The 24,318-nt window shown below is 55.7% G+C and overlaps 1 protein-coding gene across 1 annotated transcript; it reads right to left on the bottom strand.

The window, feature by feature from the left end:
* Positions 1 to 2,046: 2,046 nt before the first annotated feature.
* LOC113955523 (protein argonaute-1) lies at positions 2,047 to 17,966 on the bottom strand. The gene is made up of 18 exons (XM_027661110.1): positions 17,785 to 17,966; positions 16,933 to 17,053; positions 16,622 to 16,803; positions 16,252 to 16,388; positions 16,017 to 16,151; positions 15,663 to 15,750; positions 14,415 to 14,562; positions 14,183 to 14,302; positions 13,286 to 13,408; positions 12,727 to 12,860; positions 11,331 to 11,515; positions 11,018 to 11,177; positions 10,667 to 10,757; positions 8,913 to 9,107; positions 8,651 to 8,785; positions 7,698 to 7,799; positions 6,696 to 6,895; positions 2,047 to 6,266 (listed from the first exon to the last, which is right to left on the bottom strand). The coding sequence occupies exons 2-18, from the start codon at positions 17,035 to 17,037 to the stop codon at positions 6,158 to 6,160; spliced, it is 2,349 nt and encodes a 782-aa protein (XP_027516911.1). The 5' UTR covers positions 17,038 to 17,053; positions 17,785 to 17,966; the 3' UTR covers positions 2,047 to 6,157.
* Between the last annotated feature and the right edge of the window lie 6,352 nt (positions 17,967 to 24,318).

The raw sequence follows: 24,318 nt of genomic DNA on the forward strand, positions 1-24,318 counted from the left end.
TCCCGGGTGCTCCCGGCGCCGCTCCCGGGTGTTCGCGGTGCGGTTCCCGGTGCCGCTCCCGGTGCCGCTGCCGGCGGTGCCGGCCCCTGGCGCGGCGGCGGAAGTGGCGTGGCCGCCCCGCAGCCCCGGCTCCCCGCGCGGCCGCTCCCGCTCCCGCCCCGCTCCCGCCGGAAATCCCGCCCGCGCTTCCCCTTCCCCCGCGCGCGCCCCGGCCCTTTCCGGGGGAAGCGGAAGCGGGAGGGGCGCGGGGCCGGCGCGGTTGCCATGGAAACGGGGGGGCCGCGGGGCCCGGGCAGCGCGGGGGGAGCCCCGCAGGCACCGGCGGGTCCGTCCGTGCGGGAGGAGCGGGCTTGGGACACCCCCGACACCGCGGGCGTGGCCGGGCCGGGACATGGGGACGCTTCCCTGGAGCTGCGGGACTGGGGACACATGGAACCCTCCAGAGGGTGGTGGGGCACTGAACAGGCTCCCCAGGGTTTAGTCACGGCCCCAAGGCCGACAGAGCTCCAGGAGTGTTTGGACAGGGTGGGATTGTTGGGGTGTCTGTGCAGGGCCAGGAGTTGGGCTGGTGATCCTTGGGGGTCCTCCCAGCTCATGATGTGATTCAGGTGTACCAGGCTCAGTGCTGAGTTAGGCAATGGCACCTTTATCACTCTGCCCCCAGAAGATCATTTTTTCATAAGAATAGTGAATTGAGACTTGTTCAAGTGGGTTTGAACCTGCTACCTGTGAAGGAAAGTCACTTTTTCTGATGGTGAGAGGGGCCTTTCCCCAGGGAAACAGCTGAGGAACTGGAACTTTGGGCCATCAGGAATTCATAATCCAAATTTCAGGATCATTATTAAGAATGACCATCTTGGAGACTCTCTGCTAAATAAAGTCTGTAAAAGCCTAAGCGAGCAACACAGTAAGGTTTCTACACCCATGCAAATTAAAGGTAAATTACTAGAGAATTTCCTTAACTGAAATCCGGAGCAGGAAGGGGGAATGTGATCACCAAGATGAAGCAGATATGTGGGAGGGAGGGATCCCTGTAAACACACATCCCTCAGGGGCAGCACGTCTAGTCCTGCAGCTGTAACCAGAACCAGGACTGGGGCTCAAATGCCAATCTAACACCTGAAACCAGTTTTCCGACCCGTTTTCCAGGACTCCAGTCCCAGCTGCATGAGGCACGATTTGCTGTGAAACCTCTCACAGAAACAGCCCCCTTAAAACTGCAGATTTCTGTTATGTAGTACAACTCATTTCAAACAGGTGATACAACCCACAAAGCAGCCCATGAGTGCAGAACTTGTGCTGCTGCCCAGCTCAGGACAGAACGTTCTGGTGCTGCAGTTCAGGTAATTAACTAACGAGTGCCTGCCTGCCATTAGTGAGCACTTCCTTAAAATTCCTTGGCATTATTCAAAACCCAGTTACAGCTCAATTGCTGAATCATTCATCAGGAAAGGTCTGTCCCTTCACCTTCGTGAGGTAAAACAAGGCCAAAAAACTCAGAGGGTCCAGTTACGGACCCTAAAAGTCAACCATAAGCTGTTGGCATTGGAGAGGACTAGGATGTTTGCAAGAATTCTGAAGCTGGGAAATGTAAAACCTGATGGGAAATGTAAAACAGGATGGGAAATGTAAAACATGAGGCAGTACAGAAACCCAGAGGATCAAGTTTAACCTCAATCCAAGAGGCGTCTGAAGTCTGTCCTTAAAGCACCTCGGAGGCAGCAGCCCCCGAAGCACTCGGTGCAGGAGCAGCACATTTTGATGTCCATTTCTGACAGAACCCAGGAGCCCCAGTCCAGTCAGTTCTCAGACGACATTTTAATACAAAGTAGAACTGGCTACTGTATTCCCAGAAGTCTTAAGCACGCATTTGTTCACTGAAGTGTTTCTCTCATTAAATGGAGATCTGGACAGTGAGGGGTGTTGGATCCTCTGCAATATCTGATGCAATTCAGCTCCAGGCAGCGTTTCCCTGCTTGTCCCCAGCCTTTCCCGAGGGAACGGGATGCGCATGTCCCTTCCCCTTCACACCATGTGACTCAGGAGTGTCACCCCGACATATTCACATTGCTTTTATTTAGGTCTTCTGCCAACAGTTACAGGTAACAGACACTTGGGACTGCAAAGTCGAAGTTGCAAGCAAAAATCAGGACCAAGGCAAAAAAAAAAAAAATCCACAAAGGCAATTAAATCAAATCCAATATAAATACAATGTTCTGGAGCTCTTTAATCATACTGCTTTCTTTAATAAAGAGGTGGTTATGATCTTACAGTATTTTCTTTTGGCCTAATCCAAGGATTTTGTTACCCTTTACCAGTCTTAATTCCACACATACAAAAAAAAAATTGATATTCAACCTTTAAAATATAAGCCATATTTTCTTAATAAAATAAGTTTTGTGCTGCTGCTTGTTTAGTAAGTACTGTACATCAGCTGTTCACGGCTATTTAACAAATGGACCATACAGAGTTCAAGCTAGAGCAAAAAAAACCCACAAGAAAAGTAACAACCCAAAGGGAGCATCCTGTAAACACCCTATGTACAGTCCCACACTTGCTCGTAGAAAGGAGGTATGAAAGGGGCTGGAAATCGAACACAAAAGCACTGGAGTCCTGGAAATTTTCTTTCACAACTATTGAAGTGCAAATCACTCAGGCAAGATATGGATTTCACTTGTTTATTGCTCTCCTTGCTGTCTGGCTTCCCTTCCTGAAACAATCACATTCTTTTTATTTCACACTGATTTTCCAAGAAGAAAACCTTCCGCGAGGCAACGCTGGGTGACACTGAGACATCGGGTCGGACCCGTGCGATCCCAGAACGCCCCGACCGCCCTGGAGCTGCGGGGAGAGGGCAGAGCAGACCTCCCGCCCCGTTCTGTCCAGATATGAGATAAGGGGAACAACAGCATTCAACAGGTAAATGAAAGCCACTCCTCTTCCCACAGAACTGCATGCACCCGGCGACGCTTCCAGTCGCAGACGAGCTCGTGCGAGGCGGAGGCTCGGAGCCCATCGGGATGTCCGTGTGGGGGTTGTGGCTAACTACAGTCCTGGCATGTACCTGGGTAACACCTATCGCCTACGGCAGCAAAACGCACCTCCACATGCAGCTACTCGTTTGCATCTCGGACAAGAGAAGGGGGAAATGCCGGTGCCGGAGCGCGGAGAGGGCACGGTGCATAGTCCGGAATAGAAAACATGCGGGTCACTCCAACCTCTCTAAAGTTCTTCAAAGTGGAAACTGGGTTTAAAGGGCACAGCAGCTACTGAGTTTGGCTTTTTTTATTTATCCAAAACCATGAAAACCCAACGCAGAGGGTGAAATAAGGGCAGAACACGATCTGCAAGTCAACAGCTGAGAGTTTCAGAAGCTGTGAAGCTTTTGTGTAGTTAAAATTGCTGTTAAAAGTAGGTGCTACATCAGCAAGTCTTCATTCATAGTTTTCTATGAACAGCCACCTTACAAATGAGTGCAAATCTTAAAGGTCCATTTTACATTTCAAGTCTCAAGGTTAAAAAAAATTGTTACAGAGCAACAAGCTGTTTCTGTAAATACCCACACTATCTCTTTTCAAATGGTTAAAAATGGCACGTGCTATGCCACAGCTACTAAAAGACATTTCAGAATTCTAGACCCAACTAAAACACTAAAATAAAAACGAGGAACCAAAATCCCTTTGCACCCTCGCTGCAGAGCAGCAGCCAGGCGCGTTCCGGTGTAATGCTGGTGAACAAACTGATTTGCAGAGAGAACCTTGACCTTGACCCCGATTTTATTCTTAATGAGAAGCTTTCTACCACCAGGTGAGCGGGAACAGCCCCTCTGAGATCGTTTTGCTTTCAATGAACACAAGCCAGAGTTCGGAGGATGAGATGGAGGTGCTGATTGGTGTCACTATGCAGGCACTTGTGTAGAGGAATGTAGGCTTCTCATGTTGACACTTAAGTGTTGATGCGTTCCCTACGCTCTAAAAGCCTTCCTAAGAGTTCCCTACCTACTGACCACGGATAGTTCCTGGTCTCCTCCTCGTCACCTTGAGGATATACAGCAGTGGAGGTTGACACAAGGTGCAAAGGAGAATATGAACCAAACACTGTGGTCTTGAGGAAAAATAGGACTGTGCTAAACGTAGGATCTTCACCAAACGTGACATCAGTGGGCTCAGCACTTAGTTTGCATAGCATAGTGATGTCTTCACTGTTCACAAACACGTTGCCCCAAAAGAAAACAGGAAGAGTGAATTCCCGGGGTTAGGACAGCTCAATAGGCCAACATGACCGGTGTGTTTCTCGTGAAGGCAAGGCAAGTTTCCGCGTCAGAAGGTACAAACCAAAGAGGTGTGGGTGTGCTCCTGTCCGCGCGGGCCGGGGCAGCGCTCGCGCGGGGGCTGCCGGGGACACGCGTCGGGCAGGAAAATGAGACCAGAGCTCTTCCCCCCGCAGAGCGTGCGCCTCGTTCGTCCCTTGAAGGAGGCGCTGGGAGCACTTTCATCTCAAAAACCCCAGATAATCTGCCCGGATGATATCGGTACTGAGCTGCCCCCACGGCCCCGCCGCCGTGCGTGCGGTCGCTGCGCAGCAAAACGGGCCTGAAAAGCAGTGACCAGGTTCCTGAGGGGAAAAAGGCTGTTTTCCTGCTACACACACAAATCAGGAGTTTCCCCCACGACAACAACAAGGATTTCGTCATTCTAAGGAATGATCTGGTGTGCTTTCAGAATCAAAACCCCGGGCATGAGAGCAGTGATACAATGACACGAAGAGCAGCAAAACTGAGCAGCAGAGAGAGTGAGCCGGGAGGTGCTGGAGGTGGGGGATGTGGTAGTTGGAAAGCAGCCAGCCCGGGCAGACACATGCTGGATGCACAGGGACCACGGGCACTGCGGAGCACCCGGCATGGAACGGGCTGCAGGCAGCAACGCTCATCGGACAGGAAACGCTGGAAAGCTCTGGCATGAGCACACAGCCTCAGGAAGTGCGGGGATGTAAACTCTGAGAATGTTAATGACTTGTGGATTTTGGCAACAGACTCAGTATCATATAAAAATAATGTCTAGTAAAAAAATCCCGGTGTCCCATTGTAAAAATTCGGGGGAGGGGGGAAGGAAAAAAAAAAAGAAAGAAAAAATGGATAGTGCTTTCTCTCCTCATGGGATGGAGATGCCCCCATTTGTCAGAACAGTTTTAAATAACAAGTAGTACATTGGAAACAAAAATGGGTCAGCAGCCATTAAACGTGTCCTGTATGAAAGTGCACATCTTTCAATGGGGTTTAACCACCGTGAGGTCGTGATCTGACACAAACTGCAACTGAGGACCATAGAAATTAACTCCTTCCGATGGAAATATGGACCACCATCAAGACAAGATTACTAGTTTCCTTACAAGATTAAAAACATGGAAATTTTGCAGCATCATAGTAAGGCACTCACCCATGGAATAGTCTGTGACTGTTGCTTCGAGCGGCAGCAGCTGACTAGCTTGTAACACGAGGAAGACAGTTTTCAGTTCTGAGCTAAGTGCTAGGGTGCCTTACATTATCCGGGGGGAATTACTCGGGGGCGGGGAACTGTTAGTGTTAGAATTCTCCTATAAACTAGTTGGTTTGTTTTTTTTTTTTCCCCTTAACCCATTAAAGCATCTCATAATCTAAAATATTAGTTTTATAAATCTAGTCTTCTGTTTTAAGGCTCTAAAAATCCCCTCCCCCCAACCCCCACAAAAAATACCTACCAGCGCCTGGTGGGCAACGGAGGACCAAAGCCGCCAGTTCACAGTCAGGAGTCTCTAGTATTGCATCTTAAAAATGAAAACCTGCTTCCGCCTCCCGGGAGTTTTATCCCTTCCCTTGAATGCCTTCATGTGTTTGGTCAGGTCAAAATTTTGCAAAGCCAGAAAAAACTAAAAAAATAATCATCATCATCATCATCATCATCATCATCATCATCATCATCATCAGTCTCTTTCTTCCAATCCGACACAGGTGTTGGATCGTTCTGTCCCGTGGTGCTGGTCTCCTGCCTCGAGTCGACGCTGCCTGCCCTGCAGTGATTTCTCATTGGAAAAAAAAAACAAGGTGTCCCAATGCTTCCTTTTTTGTATGGCTCCTACAAATCTGAAAGCTTTCTTGAGTGAGGTAACAAAAGTTAGGCTTTCAAGCAAAGTACATGGTACGTAAAGTGTCCTGATGAACCTGCACAGCCTTCGCCAAGGCCTGGGGGTCTCTGCCGTTGCTCTGTCCAGATATATGGCTGCCCTCGCCACTGAAAATCAAGGAAATCGCTGCATAATTATTTCATATTTTCCCCCCAGGAACACTGAGAAACTCCCCTGGAGATGGGAGTCAGCTGAGTGCTGGCAGCACAGGAAGGCACCTCACTGCAGCACATGAAGATGCTGCATGTGACAGTGCCTGTGCCTGGACTGCAGAGATTGCAGCACCTCGAGGCAGCTGGGAATGCTCAGACACCCCAGGGATGCTCCCGCTGGCTGGGATGAGCTCAGGATGGGATTTAACCCTCTGCTACCCCCTGCTGCCCCCGTGCTGGGACTTAAGAGGATGCAGCTACGTGCAGGTCTCCCCCCCAGAAAGGCTGTGCTGCAGCACCACTCGGACACAGACACTTTCATGCCCCTTGTCCCCTGCCCATACCTGGCTGTGCCCTCCCAGGGCCACAGGCTGAGCCCCTCACCTGTCGTGCTCCTTGTCCACGAGGTGGTACCTGGCCCGGAATGCCACCAGCCGGGCGTAGTAGGCCGGGGCTGGGATGGACACGGAGCGGGTGCAGCGCACGTAGGTGTGGCACAGCTGGTACGTGAGGATCTGCAGCTCATCCGCCGTGAACCGGTTGTCATCCCACAGCACGTAGTAGTGGGAGGGCCGGCTCGTGCCCTGGGAAGGAGGGGGGCAGTGTGAGAGGTGCTGCCAGCATCCGGACATGGGCAGCCACAGGCAGCTGCTTCACACCCTCAGCATCCCCGCCCTGATCCAAATGATCTCTCAGACAGCCTGGGCAGGAGAGAGGCCTGTGCTTCCCTGATGTGAGAGCCCCACATGGTGAGGCAGGAAACCCTTGGCACCGAGGTGCAAAGCAGCACTAACGCCACTGCCCGGTGCCTGTTCCCTGTGTGCCGCTGCTCCCGGCGTGGCACAGCCCACGGGATCCCCACCGACCCCGGCCAGCTCCCACTGTACACGCAGGGGAGGGGAGGCCAAGCAGCCTTCCTTGTGGAAGCAGCTGCAGATTAAGTGAGAGCAGTTTTTCCAGCCCGGTTTCTGACTAATCTTGGCCGCCTGCAGCCAGGCAGCTGCAGAGCAGGCAGGGACGGCTGGCCCAGCTCTGCCGCCCACGGCCAGACAGCAGGTCCCTGCTGACAACCGGGCGCCTGGCGAGCCCAGCACGCTCAGACACCAGCTGACAAGCTGCTGAATTGGCTGCTCTGAAGGAGGAAAATCTCTTAGGAGAGGTCCTTGGCTCCAGGAGAGAAATGGAGTACGTGCCACACAATGCAGCAGCAGTGCGGGCCCGGCACCTGCTCGCCAAACCACCGCAGTGGCAGCTCGGATCCAACTGCCCTCTCTCCATGCCAGAGGGAGGCTGGGACAGGGCTGGGACAGATGCATGAGAGCACAGTCTGCCACACCAGCTAAAAAACCCTACAGCACCACAACAGCCATCGCTGCAGCACAGTACCTGAATGCCTGCATGACTGCACAGGTAGAAGTCGAACTCAAAGGGGTGGGTGATGTTTGTATCCACTGTTGTTCCTGCTGGGATGTTCCCGCTCTTCCCAATCTACAGGGAATAGAAAGAGAGATCCAAGTGCTGCAGAACTGGGTTATTTCCAAGTGCCCAGAGCACCATTCCTAACACAGCTGCCCCAGGGCCCCAGCACAGGGTCCCCATGTCTGTGAGAGCAGCATGCAGAGCCACTCCCCAAATGTCGGTTCCAGGGGGACTGAGGCAGCTCTTCCTGCTCTGCTCCCTGTGTAAACAGGCCTGCTGGCATTCTCTGCAGGCAGCAACACCAGGCATGACATGGAGATAGAGCCAACAGCAGGGTGAGGGTTGGGCACTGGCACATCCTACTGCAGAGATGAGGCTTAAGTGAGCAAAACTCCAGGGTTCTCTGCAGAACATGTGCTGGAGTCTGTGCCACAAGATACTGGGGCTTTTACATCCTGATCAGAAGAGTCCTCAGTTCCCAGGATTAAATCTTGCTGCTCTAACCAGAGCAGAGTCTGGTTAGACTCGATCTACCCACTAAATTCAGATGACATCTAGGAAAAGTGACAGCATCAATGCTGCTGCAGAGCACACACAAACAAGCTGTGAGCAAGGGGTTATTCAGCCTGTCACGTCAGCAGCTCCAGCTATCACCAAAACAACAGATGTTTTCAAGCTGACAGAGGTTATTTCAAGAGTCACCAGGATCATCAGCACCCAGTAACTCATAATAACAGCAAACAGCTGGCTGGGGTTCTAGAGGCAGCCTAATCCACGTGGCTGCAGGAGTCCAGCGAGCAGCACGTTTCATTCAGAACAAGCTCTCCCTGCCAGGGTTGAGATTCCCCCTTGGCAAAGCCAGGGCTGGCTCTTCCATCAGACAGGGATGAATCAGCTGCCTCCCACCCCACAGTGCTCACCCTCTCGTTCTTGTCTGCACAGAAGAGACGGGTGTGATGCCTCTTCTGGACGACGATGTAGGTGATGCCAGGCTGGTAATCTTTTTCCAGTTTGATGCAGGCGTCTCGGATCGCCAGGAGCTCATAGTGAAGGATCTGGAGAGACAAGGGCACAGAGTGTGGGGATACACCAGCACCCAGCTGTCCCTGGCACCCCTGGGGAGCCCTGTTGCAGGGAGTTGGTGCATCCCTGCTGCCCGACAGGGATCTGAGGGGTCCTCACCTGTGGGAGCTGCCCCTCGGGAACACCATCGCGGTAGAAGATGATCCTGGTGGGTTTGAAGCGGGTGGATTTGTAGAACTGGATGAGGAGCTCCCTCACCATGTAGGACAGGTCCTCGATGATTTCCTGGCGCGGGCGCTGCACGCGCACCGTGGCACAGTACCGGCTGGGGTGGGCGTCCATGCTGCCCACGACCTGCAGCGACAGGCCAGGCCCCAGGGTTACACCGGCAAGGACAGAGGGGATGTGGGACATTCCCAGCCTCCACCAGCTTCCCACATGCACAGCTGGCCGTGGGCAGAGCACCTGAGCTCACAGATCAGATGGGACAGCAAATACTGTACAGGCAACCAGCACCCAAAAGGGACATCCCTGGTCGTGGCCACATCCCGGTGTCACAGTCTGCCGTGCCCTTTGCAACATTTACGGGAATTTCCAGTGAGACAGCTGTGGCTGGTGCCACTGAGTGACATGGCTGTGGGGGCTGCTGCTGCTCTGCCCAGTGGTGAGGGGGAGCAGGGCTGCCCCAGACAGCCACAGGCTGCCCGAGGACACGGTGGGTCAAGTCACCTCAGAGACGTCAGAGCTCGGCTGTGACACAGGGACAGGGGTGCAGTGTGAATCAGGTGCTGACCCACCCTTGGGGACATGCCTGGCTGCCGTGACTTTGTTGTGTGCCCCATGTCCCCCTGAGCAAGGGGGAAGCACCACTTATCCCCCCCATCCCAGCAGTGTGAACCTGCTGCCCTTCCCCAGCGCTTTCACTTTTGCTTCACAAACAGTTCTGGGGTTGGGGCTGCTGCACTGGAGCCAAGGCACAACAGAAATAGTTCCTCCAGCCGTGGACCCCCCTTGCCTAATCAACAACACACCAAGGACAAGGTCAAGTCCCTCTGAAGGCTCTACCCTTCTCCTCCCCTGCAGCTTCAGAAAAGCTTTCATAAAAAGTAAGAAAAAAAGCCCCAGTGGTCCTGCACAAACCACAGAAGATGTTTTCAGAGGGGAAGTGTCGCCGCCAGGAAACAGACTGTTCTGTCCCACCCACACCTACAGCAAACAGCCCAAAGCCTTTCCCAACCCCTTCTAATTAAGAAAAAACACTCTTCCAAAGATGCATTTGCATGCCAAGGAAAACCTGAGCTGTGAGTCCTGGAAAGTTAAGAACTTAATAGGAAAATGCTGACGTGCTTAATTAAAACAGACTCTGAGAGAACCTGACACTCTCCTGCGCTCCAAAGAGCAGAGGGCAGCGTCTCCCAGCCTGAGAGAGGGCACGAGCTGCTCCCAGTCCCACTGGCACTGAGCAGCACTTCGCTCCTGGATGCTCATTATTCATTTGAAGAGAAAGCAAATCCTCCTTCCCAAAAGGCTCAGAAGCCAGTCACCCGTTTCCCCCATCTCCAAAATCCCAGCTCTCCTGCCAGGGGAAGGTCCCTCCAGGGCTGCAGCTGGCCCAGGATGCTCCGGGATGACTTGGTGCAGCTCCGAGCTCCCTGCACGTCACGAGCCCCATCTGGTGGCAGCTGCCAACTCTCCCTGTATCTCCCCAAAACTGCAGCTCCTCTGCCAAGAGGCAGAAGAGGATCAGGGAACCACCTCCCCAGGAATGGGATGAAACACCCGACAGAGCACAGGGCCACCCCAATAACTGTCACCATGGGGACAGCAGTGACACAGCCCCTTCAAAGACACATGAGCCCCATTCCAGCTCCTGCACCCCCGCAGGGCTTTTGGGCACCAAACTGGGAACTTACAGCTGTTATGGAGGGTTTCTTCCCATCTCCTGCCGGTGGGTGAGTGACATCGGCCCCAAGGAAGATCACCGGCTGCTGAAAGACAGCAGAGCTGGTGGGAGAGGAAAAAATACCACAGTCAGCCTTTAGGACCATCTCAGGGTGATGCCAGCCCAACAGAGATGAGAGATGACACCAAGGACATCTCCTGACCTCCAGCTCTCGTCTGGGCACATCAACAAGACGAGACAGGCTGCAAACCTGCATTTGAAAGAGCTGCTTTATGCAGGCCCCCTCATAAAGCCAGGCAGGCAGCACCGCCAGGGACCTGGAAACAGCCCCAAAACTGTGAGAGGCAGTGGCAGTACGAACCGCTGGTGAGGCACAAGGATGTTGTTGATCCCGCCAAGCTTGACGTTGATCTTGAGGCAGAGGTTGGAAAGGGTCTGCGGGGAGGTTTTCACCACGTTCTTGACCTGGACACACTGTGTGGCCATTCCCAGGAGAGTGTCCCCAACACGCTTCACCTCAGCTGCAGGTAGAGGAAGCAGGTGAGCACACGGGCAACCAGCACCACACTGCTTCCAGCAGCACCCTCAGGAATGGGGAGAGAGAGCACCATGGGAGCCAACCCTGCTGAGCCAGAGCAAAGCCCTTCTCCTCTCTCTCCTCGCCCCAGACGCACCGTACACCGGCGTCTTCCCTGGCAGGATGACGATGATGAGCTGAAGGCCCGAGTAGGTGTTCTTGAGGTGTCGGAACATGGGCTCCACACTGTCTGCACCCTGGGCGTACTTGCAGAAGCAGGGCTGGCCCTGGATGGGCATCCCGGCGTCCTTGGAGATCTTGCGCAGCTGGTCTGTGAAGTTCCTGTGCCGGGAGGAGAAGCCGTGAGCCCCGAGCCCTCCCGATGGCAGCTGTGCCATCCCGGCACCGAGCACGGAGCCCCTCGGCCGAGGGCTGCCTACGGGACAGAGACAGGGCCATCCCAGCATCCTGCCATGGCCCTACAGCACCCACCAACTGCACACGACCAGCACGTGTTAGAGCTCAACTGCCCCCTCTCTGTGCCCTCTTACCCATGTACTGACGCTTCCTGAAACGACAGAGCCCTTCTCTGTTGGGAAGCTGGAGAAGCAGGGAACGGACCTGCTGCCTGGGACAGATAATTTCCAGGTGATTGCAAAGCTGTTGCCAGCCTCACAAAGCACTCAGCCAGACTCTGGATTTTTGGATTGCCAAGGATGGATTTGATGCAGTAAGAGCCAGAGGGAGCACGGGGTTCTCAGCTCTGCCCCAAAAGGGGCATGGGAGGAGCATGGTGCCACTCCCACCTGCACCCAGGTACTGCAGACATGGACACTGTGAGCTGTTCCAAAACCCAAACTGACCATGCCAAACACCCAGAAGAGGCACACAAAGGGCTTGCCTTAATGCATCCACTCTCAGTCAGGAGAAACAGAGGCCCCATCAGAATCCAACACAAAAGTGTCCATTTCCCTAAATCAAATAAACTGTCACTGCTCTACATCCCTTCACTACAGAAGCAGTTTCTCTAAGCTACCAAAGCTTTTCAGAAAGCCCAAAACTTCTCCATAATAACCCATGGGAACTTGAGATGCTTCCTACATGAATTATGTTATTTCAGACAGATTATCGAGGAAACTCTAAATCAAATATCCCTCACAACCCCTTCTCTCTGAGGAGATTCAGCTAGAAGAGTTCAATACAGCTTTAGTGCTGACAGTATCAGCTCACGATACCGCAGCTCCCTGATGCAAAGAGCAGACTGAGGAGAGCCTGACAGGCAGCTCACAGGTGCTCACTCTAACCTGGCAGCTTTGGGATGGCTCAGGGACTGTCTGCAGCCAGGACAAACAGCCAGGCCCTCTGGATAAACCAACAGCAACAGGAACTGAACACCCCAGATCAGACTGGTACCACGAGCAGTGGAGCTCTGTGCAGCTCCAGCACTGGTGATGCTGGATGTGAAGCCCCAGGCTGGGAGCAGCAGGGTGGCCACAACAGGAGCCACAGCCCTCCCAGCTCCCCCAACCCACACGGGCTGCCCCTTTCCTTACTTCAGCACCTCCTCTCGACACTGCTTCTGCGGGGCAAAGCAGGCAATGGCCCAGACTTTGATCTCAATGCCGTTGTAGAACTGCTTCCCTCGCATGTCCCACACGCCCTGGTTGGGAGTTGCAATGGCCCGGTTCTGCAAGGCAAACAGAGGGTCAGAGCACTGCAGCCTGCCCAGCCCCGCAGCCCCAGAGCCCCGCACGGGCCAGGCTGTGCTCCCTGTCACAGCACCGGAGCTGACTGCCAGCACTGCTGGTGATGGGCAACCCACAGCCTCAGCTCCCCAGCAGTGACGGCACATTCACCCGACCTGCCCTACCCTGAGCATCCCTCTCCCCTTCACCTCTTGGTTTTGTCACCAATGACTCTCAGCTACAACTTCCAGACCAGTTATATTGCAAAAAACCCCAAAATCACAAACCAAAAGCACCCTGATAAAAAATTCCAGCTCTATCCTACAAATGTGAAGGTAACACAGATTTTGTTGAGAAGCAGCATTTTCAGGTGTGACAGCATCTCCCTCGCAGTGCAGCTGAACCCAGGCAGGGCAGCCTTGCTTACCCGGCCTCCATACTGCAGGATGGGCGCCGGCAGGACCCGCCCCGTCACCTCCGTCATGTCATCCTTCACCTTGATCCCAAACTCCTGAATGTATGGATCCAGGTTGTAGCTGGCGTTCTTCATCTGCAGAGGGAAGGAAGGGCCATGGGAGGGAGTGAGACCAACTGCTGCATCCCAGGCAGTTGCAGCTGGCTGGGAACTGTGGGCACTTGGGGGAAGTCCTCTGTCAGGGGAGAGCGAGTGGGTTAACACAAAGGCCCAGACCCCGTCCTCCAAACTGACCCATGGGGACCTGATTTTGGAATACACTGACCAATGCAACTGAGAGCAGAGCCTGCTCCTGAGATTTAAGGCTTCAACAAGAGGGTTCAGACTGGAGAGAACTTATCAAGAGTCCCAGAAGGAATATCAAATGTCTCTGGCTTTGAAAGCCCAGGGACAGCCGTTTGGGGAACAACAGCCCCATTAACCAGCAGCCAGGCACAGAGAGAGTTCCTGTACTGAAGCCCCACCATGCACAGCCCCACGTACACCCACAGCCAGGGGCATTTCTCTAATTTGTTTCCCTATTTTTAGTTCCAGCTCCCTTTGGGTCAGGTTCCATCAGCACGAGGACCTGAATTTGCCATACGCGCATTTCTACAGTCACTTTGAGCTGGGCTCCCCTGTGCCAGTGTCCATTACACACATGCAGGCACCTCTGACTGGAGATTCAGTGGGAAGAGGGGGATAAACCCACTCCATTAACCCCACCAGCACCTTCTGAGCAGGTCACAGCTCCCCAGTGCAGAGGAGCTGAGGAGCAGGACCATGGCAAGGTCCATCACGGACACGGTGCTGTAACCTGCCCTCGGAGCCGCAGCCCCAACACGTCCCTCAGGGACTCGTGCCACGTACCAGGCGACTGATTTCCTCCTGCCTGTCTGGGGCAGACCTGGCTGTTGCTTTTATCATGGTTGATGTTTGATTGTCCGTGAGCTTCTTGATGCACCGCTGGCCAGCCACGATGTTACACACCTGCACGGGAGGGGACAGCACGTGTTGGGGACAGGTGAGACATGAGGGACCACGGCTGAGCACAGCACTCGGGCCCTGCAGCCAGCCCCAAACCAGAGGTGCCAACACTCACCTCCAAGGGCAGGTACGTGTGTTTCTGCTCCTGGCCAACCTGGAGACAGGGCAGGTGGGGGTATTTCAGCTGCAGGTTGTATTTCTGCTTAAAGTACTGAGCCACTGTGCACTCCACAGTCTGACCGCTCTCCAGCTGCAGAGGGAACCTGGTAGAGGCAGGACACGAGGGATGCACCTACTCAGAACAGACACTTCCAGGCCTCAGGCACTATGTACCGTGCCTGGGAAGAGGAAGCTGCCAGGCTCCCACCCTGAGCTGCCAGACAACAAAATAAAAGGCATAACGATGTATTTTCAGAAATGGAGTCAGGAATACTCTGACCCCAGTGTGGGACTGAGGTCCCTAAATAAAGCTCTCCCTCACTAATCCAGCTAATCAAGGCAAATGTTTATTGCAGGACGTGCCACACATGCCACAGTCAGGTATGGAAATACAGCACACTGGCACTTGGGAGGGCTTGTGTGCCCGCTGCCCTCCCTGGGAGCTGAGCTGAGCTCCAGAGACAGGCAGACAGGCCTCTCCTAGTATGGGGCAGCAGCCCCGGGGCGGGCAGAGTGTGGGGGCAGGAGGGGACATTTCCCTTCAAAAACACAGAAAAAAAAAAATCCAGCTTCCTGGCTGCAGGGCTGAGTGGTGCCACAACACCCACAGCCGGAGCATGATACCTGGTCTCACCCAGCACCAGCTGCTCCCAGCTCCATAAAGAGCTCCATGAAAATGCAGAATTGACTTGATATTCTTTATGGAGCCAAAATTAGACAGGAGAGCCAGGCTGAACACCCTGGTGAGGCACCACATTCCTCCTGTGCTTGCCAAGCTCTGGGGCTGTGACCCAGGGATGCTGGAGCACAGCGGACACCGAGGGGTGCCGAGGCCCAGCCTGCTCCCAGGCACACACAAATAATTCCAAGACAGACACTCATGTTATCCCCTGACAAAGCCTCTGCTCTGGCAGTGGCTATTTTAAGAAAGAAGAAAACCAAACTCAGAGGTAAAAACTAGGACAATTCCTGGCACGTCAGCTCCCGCCCGCCGCCGCGCTCCGCCTGCCAGACACAGCATCCTCTGTGCTCCCACCTCCCTGCATCCTGCTCCGCGTGTGGCACAGGCCTCCAGAGCCTCCCACACGTCTCCTTCTGCCATCAAAGGCTGGAGCTCCCTGCCCAGCTCTCCCTAACGACACCAGCAGCTGTTAACGAGGAGAACAGCGTGGATTTTTCCAAGGGCACTGCCCACCCGCCTTACGTCTGGTGGCTGGCCGGCCGCCGGGTAACATTACACACGCGGTATTTCCTCTTCATCTGCCCACAGTGGGTCACCTCCACCTTCAGACCTGAAGGGACACAGGGAGACACAGCACCGTCATGGTGAAGGTGGGAGCAATTCCCCTTTGCCCAATTCCCCCAAGGCACTGCCAAACCTTCCTTAGCTGATCCCCCACTTGCAGACACCCCGACAAGAGCACGAGGGAGGCAATGGTGCCCCCTGAGACATTTAAAATGTGCAACCCTTGTACCCCCACCTCGCTGCAGGGCTGGGGGGTCCACAAGCCACAGCAGCTGTCAGGGGACAGGTCCCAGTGTTCCCCAGGGGCTCTACCTTTGATCTCCTTGGTGAAACGCACTCTCTGTGAGTCCGTCAGGGGCTTGGGCTGCTCGTCGATGTTTCGGATGTCCAGCACCTCACACATGAACTCGATGACAGGCTGGGCCTTGTAGAAGGCGGTGGCCGACACTGTGGAACAGACACCACGATGTGTCTCTGCCCCCCATCAGCCTCCCCAGACACACCCGGCCCCACCGCTGCAGCTCCCCAGCATGAGAAATAACGTCACCATCGATGTTGAGCATCATCTTCCACATGGCAGGCCGGACTGACTGGTGGAAGCCGAACCAGACCTCCCTGCCCCCTCCCAGGGGGTGGTAGTAGCCTTCGGGGGGGGAGAAGAAGGAGCGGCCGACAGGAGTGTACCTGTGAACGGGGGCAAACCACGTCACACAGCGCACACCAGCGCTGTGGCATCGCCCCCAGCCCCCCGAGCCAGTGCTCCCCCCCACCGGCTGCACCACCCACTTTATTTCTTTTCCAGGAGCACCCAGAGATGTGGCAGGCACAGCCACCTTCTCCCAGCAACCGTCAAGGCCAGTGCCAGCCACAACAGCCTGGCAAGGGCAGCGGCCCCCTTCCCTCCCTGGCACAGGTACCTCATGGAAGCCAGGTGCCTCATGGCAACATCCAGTGCCTGGACGGACTCCAGCGGGACGGGGATCTGCCCGCTGACCAGGGCCTCGTGCAGCATGCGCCAGCTCACGATGGCCATCCATTTGATGGAGACCTTAAATATCCTGTCCTTGCCTTCCCCCGGGATCGTCACCTCAAAGTCAACCTGGGTGCAGGAAGGAAGGGACAGTGACCGTGGCATCCCCGCAGGGACAAGGTGGGGTTGTTTTCCGCTGGTCCTTCCCAGGAAGGAGGGAGGTCACACTGCTCGTATGGGGCTCACCACCCCTCTTACCCGCTCGTTCCCAATGGGCAAGGCTGTGACAGTGTAGATGTTCTTCTTCCCATCATAGACTGGTTTTCGGTCGCCAAAGATCTGCGGTTTGAAGTGCTGCACCATGTACTCCACAACTTCCCTACGCAGGCAAGAAAGAGGGGCAGGGGCAGAGAAGGAAGGGGTTTGTTTTGCCAGTTTCTTTATACCCTGACACCTCCTGTGACCTGCCCAGTGCCCCTCAACCTCCCTCCCCAGGGCACCTGAGAGCTGGGCCGAGTCCCCCCGAGGAGGAAAGCCCCTGGACAAATGGACAAATGCCTTGCCCCACAGCCTGGTACACAGGCTTTGGCAGAAGGAGTGTACATGGCACGGGGGAAGGCGCAGCCACCGGAGTTGCCGCAGGGAGGGAGCGACCGGCTGCCGAAGGCATGTGCAGCATCTGCTCGCCTGCCTTCGGGTCACAGAGCTCCCCGGGCTGCGGGGGCAGGAGGGGACAGGCAGCAAACTGCACATCAAAATGGAAAACAAAGGAAAGTAAAGAACACGATGGCCTGAGGTCCGGGCTCACTATTTTTAAATGGGGGATTGTTGCCAAAATAACACAGCTGCGTTGGAGCAGCAGGGACCGTGCTGAGGCTCCGGACCACTGAGGCTGCTGGGGAGGAACCAACGCTGCTGCACAGACGTGGCTGGGGGTTCCAGCCACCCGTGGGTGTTGGGCAGCACTGTGACCCCTGCCACTGCTGTAACCCCTGCCACAACATCACCCTGACGGCCTCCATTGCAAAGACAGAGACAGGCACTTATGGAGCCTCCACAAGGAAACTGGAAGCAGGGAACAAGTGCCAAAACCTCTAATACTTGCCTTACCTGTTGACTCTGCGTGGACATTTGTCGGGCTTGATATCCACTTCATAATGATACACATCGATCTTGGGAATGTCCACTTCAAAGTAGTTGGCCAAGAGCTTGATGGGCTTCCCGACGGTTCCTATCCCGGGCCGCCGCGGCGCTTGGAACACCTGCTGCAAGGGGGGCAGGTATGCGCCTGCAGCTGCGGGAGAGAGCTCAGGTCAGGAGGGCTGGGAGCAACCCTGCGCCCGGACAGACAGACCACGCACAGCCACAGCGCTCTCCAGCACCGCAGCCCAAGCCAGAAGGTCCCCCACTACCCCTGCTCCGGGCAGGAGGTGGCAGTGGCAGAATTCAGAGCAGCACAGGAAGCAGCTTCCCTGGGCACTGTCTGGGGAGCACCAGCACTAGCCAAGCCATGGAAGGGCAGTGCCACAGCAGCCCCACCGCCTCCCTCGGCACTGCCTCCTCTGATGGGAGAGAAGCACCGGCTCCACCAGCATGGAGTTGCAGGTCTGCCCCTCTCCAAGGGGATGCAATTCCCTGGATACTGTCAGCAGGGACCTACAGACATGTGCATTTCCCCTCCATCCTCCAGCAAATTCCGACTTGCTGCTAGAGGGAGGATGTCAAAGAAACAGGGAACACATTATTGCATCTGCACTATAGCAATGTTGAACTGCTGGGTTACGAAAAAAAACCCAAACCCAAACCAATCCTAAATCCCCACTTCAAGTAGTGTGTGGACCCATAAAGAGGGAGACACCAGTTTTTCCACAATTCCCATTATACAGACTCACTAACAAGGCTCTGGAGACATGGGATGGTACCAGTGCATGGCCACAGGACAGAGTGGTGTTTCTAAGCCAACAGCACCCTCAGACTCAAAGGTATTTAAAACACTGCCAAGGAATTATTCCACTGCTCTCTGAGGTGAGCCTTGTCCTTCCTGCCCCATTCCCACTTTGCCCTTCTCCACCTATCCCAGTTTGCACGTTCTATGTGTTCCTCAAGCCCTGTGAGGTCTGGGCCAGCTGGGCCAGTGTGGGGAGTGGGTGTGGGGGTATTGACTGTGCTCCATCTGCACAGCCAACTGTCCTCGCCAGCCCCAGACAGCGTCCCGGCTCCAATTCAGCCTCCTGAACACATGGTGCTTTTAGCACCCCTTTCTCCCATCCACTTTCTTTTTAAATACAAATTTCAATTCCAGACTAAAAATACCAGGAGCAGAAAAACAGAAGAGCAGCAAACTAAGCTTCAAATTTGTTTTTCACTTTTGCACCCAACCTCTGCAAGACTTTTCCTGCGGATGAAATGCCGGACACCAAGGGGATGGGACAACTCTGGTGAGCATCCCTGCAGCAGAAGCTCCAAAATCTGCCTTGAGCCTGGGGCTAACCTGGCCCCAGCACCTCCTTGGGCAGGGCAGCATGGGACCTGGAGGAAGGTGGGGATCCCCGAGGGCAGGGCTTGGACCCTGCGGTACCTGCAGCTGGCCCAGGACAGGGTGACTGCCAGACCCCCCGGACAAACAGCTGCACTTGGCCCTGGGGGCAGCTTGTTTTAAGGAACTGACTTTCAGACGAGTTGCTCCCGGTGTAAGTCATGTCTCCACATGACTAACATTTCTTGGCAGTGGCCAGCTCCCTGCCTGTGAGCTGATGCATTTTTAAATCATGGTTTGCAATCAAAGAGGTGTTTGCCAGCACTGCAGGAGCCTCCAGTCCCTGAGTTTGAGTGAGGAACCACACAGCCCATCTGTGCAGGACCTGCCAGGCCACAGCAGCTCTCTGCTGCCTTCCCTGCAGCCACATCATGGCCAGCACCTGCAGCTTCTCCTCCTCTGGATCAACTCATCAACTCATCCCCAAGATGACCACACAGCCGTGTGTGAGCAGGATAGCATCTCCATATGCCCAGATCTCCACGTGCCCATGGCATCCCCATGCATGCAAGGGACACAGGGTGGGCACAGCTTGGCAGCTGCTCTGTGCCACTTGGGTGCCCAAGAGGAGCTGAAGCTGGTTTGGGGCTCTGCAAAGAGCAGGGCACAACCACAACAAGCATTGAGGATGGGCAAGTTTACCCTTGGGCTGACTCAGAGGGTTTTATTTTTGACCACAACACACGTTCCTTGAATGTGACAAGTGGAAACAGCCGCCACAGCAGCACCTCCAGGACGTGAGCCAGGCTCTCACCCAGCCTTGGCTGCTCCAGCCCAGGTGAGAGGGACCCTAAAGCCTTTTGGTGAACACTTGGGTTGGGTTCATCCCTTCACACACCACACTCCTGCCTCAGGGTGCTTAGGGTCCCTCCATGATTTGCCTCGGAGCAAATCCTCCTGAAAGCTGCCCTCTGCCTGGCTTGGAGGATGCTGTGCCAGGGAATCCTGGGCACTCGACGTGGCATCCTGGGGCACCTGGTGTCTACAGCCCTGGCAGCAGCTTGGAGCAGCAGCAAAGGGGCCAGCGAGAAGAAGCCTCGTTAAAAAGTGACCCAAAGTGTGTGGAAACAGGAGGGCTCCTGTACGTGGGGGGGCTCCTGCACACGGGGAGTGGGGGGCTCCTGCATACCTCGACTCTCCATGGCAAAGCTGCACAGGCTCCCACTTTGTCATGTAAATGTGGTCGCCGGGGCCGGGGGCTGCAGGGCGAGTGTTGTTCCTGCAGCACAATGCGGCCAGTGAGCGGGATGAAATCCGCTGCCATTAGGAATTCCGCGGCCCGGGAGGAACCACAGACTTTCGCACACAAAGCCGTGCCCTGGGGACGTGCCGGCGGCGGGAGCATCGCCGGGTACCGCGGGCAGAGACGGCGGCGAGGGCAGCGCTGCGAGGTGAAAGCAAGTTTGGGGTAATTAGCGCTGGGAAACGCTTTGTTTCTGTTATTTATTGTAACAGCTGGGGAACATGACCCACTGCCCAACAGCTGCCTGTGCCGGGCGAAGCCGCCGGTGGGACGGCATGAAATTACCATGTCATTGAAATCCTCTCCAGCGCCGCATTCAGCCGAGGGGCCGCGGGAACGGCGCCCAGACAAAAGGGAGTTTTATTGCGGCGGCGGCGGGTCCGAGCCGGCCCCCTCCCCGCACACCCACCGCCGAAATACAGCCGGGAACCGGGAACCGGGAACCGGAGAGGAGCAAACGGGGCCGCGGCACCACAAACACCGCCAGACATGCGGCGTGGCCCGACCTCTCCCTGAGCCATCTCCCACCTTAAATCACCCCAGAAAGCACCCAGAATTGGAACACCTATCGGGGGGCAAAGCAAGGGGCAGCACCAGCGAGAAAGGCCGCTGCTGGTGGGGTGAGCAATTGGCAATCCAAATCTCCAGGCTCAACACCTTCAAAACCCCCAGCTCTAAGCAGTGACCGATGCCATCCTATGCATCCCAGACTTCAAAAAGCCCCATCTCAGCTCTGCCAGCCCAGACATCGCTGCCTGCTCCTTCCTGAGTCCCCTGAGCACCCCAGGATCACGCAGCTGTGGGTGCTTTTGAGTTCGACACCAAACTGAGTTCCAGCAGGGGATGCCCAGGCAGGGCAGAGGCTCCCACACAGGGCAGAGGCTCCAGCTGCAGCATCAAACCCGTGTGTGCACCAGAGCCCAGCTCCTGAGGGCAAGGCCGAGCTGCCCAAGTGCTGCTCCTGCCCAATGTCCAGGTGGCTGTGCCCAAAATATGAGCCAAAACAGGCCTTCCTCTATTTTACTGTGGTACTGATTTCTGAAAGCAGCTGAGTTCTTTGTAGCCTCAAATCAAGTGCTGCAAAGGGCATCACTGTGCCAGGTCAAACCTCAGCCTCCCACCTGGAAATCATGGATGACAAACCCAAAAGTGCAAGTTATAAACCTGCCTGGCCAAGGTGGGTGTCCCTGTGGCCCCACACCCTGCAAGCAGTGCCACAGCCCAGGCCAGGTCAGAGCAAAGCTGTGGATGCTGTGACAGAGCACAAGGAGCAGAGTAGGAGCACCACCAGCTCCATCGCACCACACGCAGGGGCTGCACTCCGGCTGTGCTGGCTCCAGAGAGCAGTGTGGTGATGCCAGTGGTGTGGTGATGCCAGTGGTGTGGTGATGCCAGCGGTGTGGACACATCTCGACCTGCAGTGCCACGAGCCAACACATGAAGGTCCTCCCAAGCCAGCCCTGACTGTCCAGCAGCCTCACATCCCCCTTTTCCACCTCTCTCATGGTGTGTGAGAAGCTGGTACAGCAAGTGCCACCACCCCTGCCGAGCACACCGGGCGGCACATCCAGGCCGTGTGACCCCGATCCACGAACCCGGGGTCCTCCCTAACAGCGCCTGAGCCAGGCAGGGACTGACATCTCCTGCCAGCCCTGCGGGGTCTCCCACCGCTCCCACACTGGCCAGGCAGCAGCCAGGGACACGCAGAGCCAGGAGCCGCAGACAAAGGCAGCCCCCAGTGCCGGAGGGACAGGACAAAGGCGGCGCCGGCTCCTCTCTGCGTCGCACCGCAGCCCCACGGAGCCACCCCACAGAGCCACCCCACAGAGCCACCCCACAGAGCCACCCCACAGAGCCACCGGCTCCCGGCGCAGAGGCTGAACCTGCCCACAGCCCCGGAGGATCACCTGGCCCAAGGAGCAGCTCCTCTGCCTGATTTGCCTTCCTGCCCATGTCTGCCATCTTAATAACTTGCCTGTGTTTTGTTCTTCCCGGGGTTTAGGGACAGGCTGCAGAGAGTGTTTAGAGATAAACCATACGTGCCTTGTCTCCAGGCAAGGTGCTTCTCTTGGCTTTGTTTCTCGGCCTAATCCCTTCCCAGAGCCAGGCACACGCGATTTCGTGTTTCCTGAAGATAAAGAGCCCCAACAGACGGAGCAGCTTTGGGGTTTTTGCAGGGTTCAGCACAGGAAGACAACGGTTGAGATTAACAGCCTTTAGGAAGTTTGGGAGGGATAAAGAAAACTGAAAGTTGGGGGAAAATAAGTTTAGTTTTTAAAACCATCATTTCTGTGTGCCTCCCTGAGCGGTGCCTGCGGGTCAGATGTCCCAGGTTTCCCTTTCCAGGCATCTCCACGTTGGGCACATCCAGGCACACGCCAGTTTCTGCTTTATTGCCCTGACAGGCCACAGCGCTGTCAGAGCTTGCACGTGAGGCTCAGCCCACACCCAGGGGCTGTCACAGGCAAAGGGGTGTCACGGCACAGCAGGATCCACAGTGGTTTGGGTGACATGGGGTTCGTGTGTCCCCTGCACACAGGGTGACACAGGTGGGAGCAGACATCCTTCATCCAGACTTGGGTAGGGAAGGGAAAACTCCCAAGGGTGCAGCATCGGAGCCCTGCTCCCAGTGCAGCCCTTGTGGCCACGGGAATCGAAACCCAAACCTGTCCCCCAAGTGTGACCCCATTCCATCCGAGAGATTGTTTTAAAACAGTTTAAGAGCATCAGTTCGGGCTGGGGTAGGAGGCTGCAGGTGCCTGGCAGTGTTATCTGCATGGCTCCGAAGCGGCAGTGCCGCTATCGCCCCGAGGCGCTGGCAAAGCCCGCGGTGCCGCCAAATCACGGCTCCCAGAGGCCATAAATCAGCCCCAAACACAAAGCACCAGCAGCCAGAAGGTAACACAGACAAGGGGAGATCTCTGTGCCAGACTTAAAGTAAATATTGTAAGAAAGGACCAAAGTTTGATTACAAACATGCAGCAGGTTTGTGTCAACATCTCACCAGGCCAACGCGTTACTGTGGGTGCCAAACCCACCAGCATGAGAGCGGCACCTGGGCAGTGACCACTGTCCCCATTGCCCCATCCCTCAGCAAGGCAGCAGCTCCCGGTCTCCATCACCTCCTCCCTCCTGCCTTATTTTAGACACCAAAATCTTCTGTGACTCAGAGCAGCACAAGATCGTGATGCTCACACCGGGCACGAGCGAGCGGCCGCCGATGATGACGGCAGCTTTGGGGCCTGGACCAAGAGCACCATCAGTGCTGCCGTGCCCAGCCGGCGTGTGGGGCTGGGGTGGGGGACACGGGGGTGGCTCTGGAGCTCGGCGCCGCACAGGCCCCAGGACCAGGAGAGGAGATGCTTCGTGCTGCCACGGCATCGCCGGCCTGCCGCCAGCTCCAGCCTGTCCCTGCACCCTGAAACCGGGGAAACGGGGAGCTGGGGGACGGACAGGGAGCTGGGGGATGGATGGGAGGTTGCAGAGGATAGATGGGGTCCTGGAGGATGGATGGAGTGCTGGGGGATAGATGGGGTGGGAGGGATGGGATGGGAACTGGGGAGATGGAATGGCAGCTAGGGGAATGGAATGGGAGCTCAGCGGATGGAATGGGAGGTGGGGGCATGGAATGGGAGCTGAGGGCAAGGAATGGGAGCTGGGGACATGGAATGGGAGCTGGAGGGATGGATGGTGAGCTGGGGACATGGAATGGGAGCTGGAGGGATGCTGCTGCTGCTTTGTACAGAACAGGCCCCTTGCGCAGGGCTCGCCCCGCGCCCCGGGGACCCTGAGGCCGGACGTGCCCCCCGGACCTGTCCTCCCTGCTGCGGGTGCTCTGCTGGCACGGATCCCTCCGTCGCCCCCC

Source organism: Corapipo altera, unplaced genomic scaffold (assembly GCF_003945725.1).
Source record: "Corapipo altera isolate COAL_440 unplaced genomic scaffold, ASM394572v1 201, whole genome shotgun sequence".
Classification (NCBI taxonomy): Eukaryota; Metazoa; Chordata; class Aves; order Passeriformes; family Pipridae; genus Corapipo; species Corapipo altera.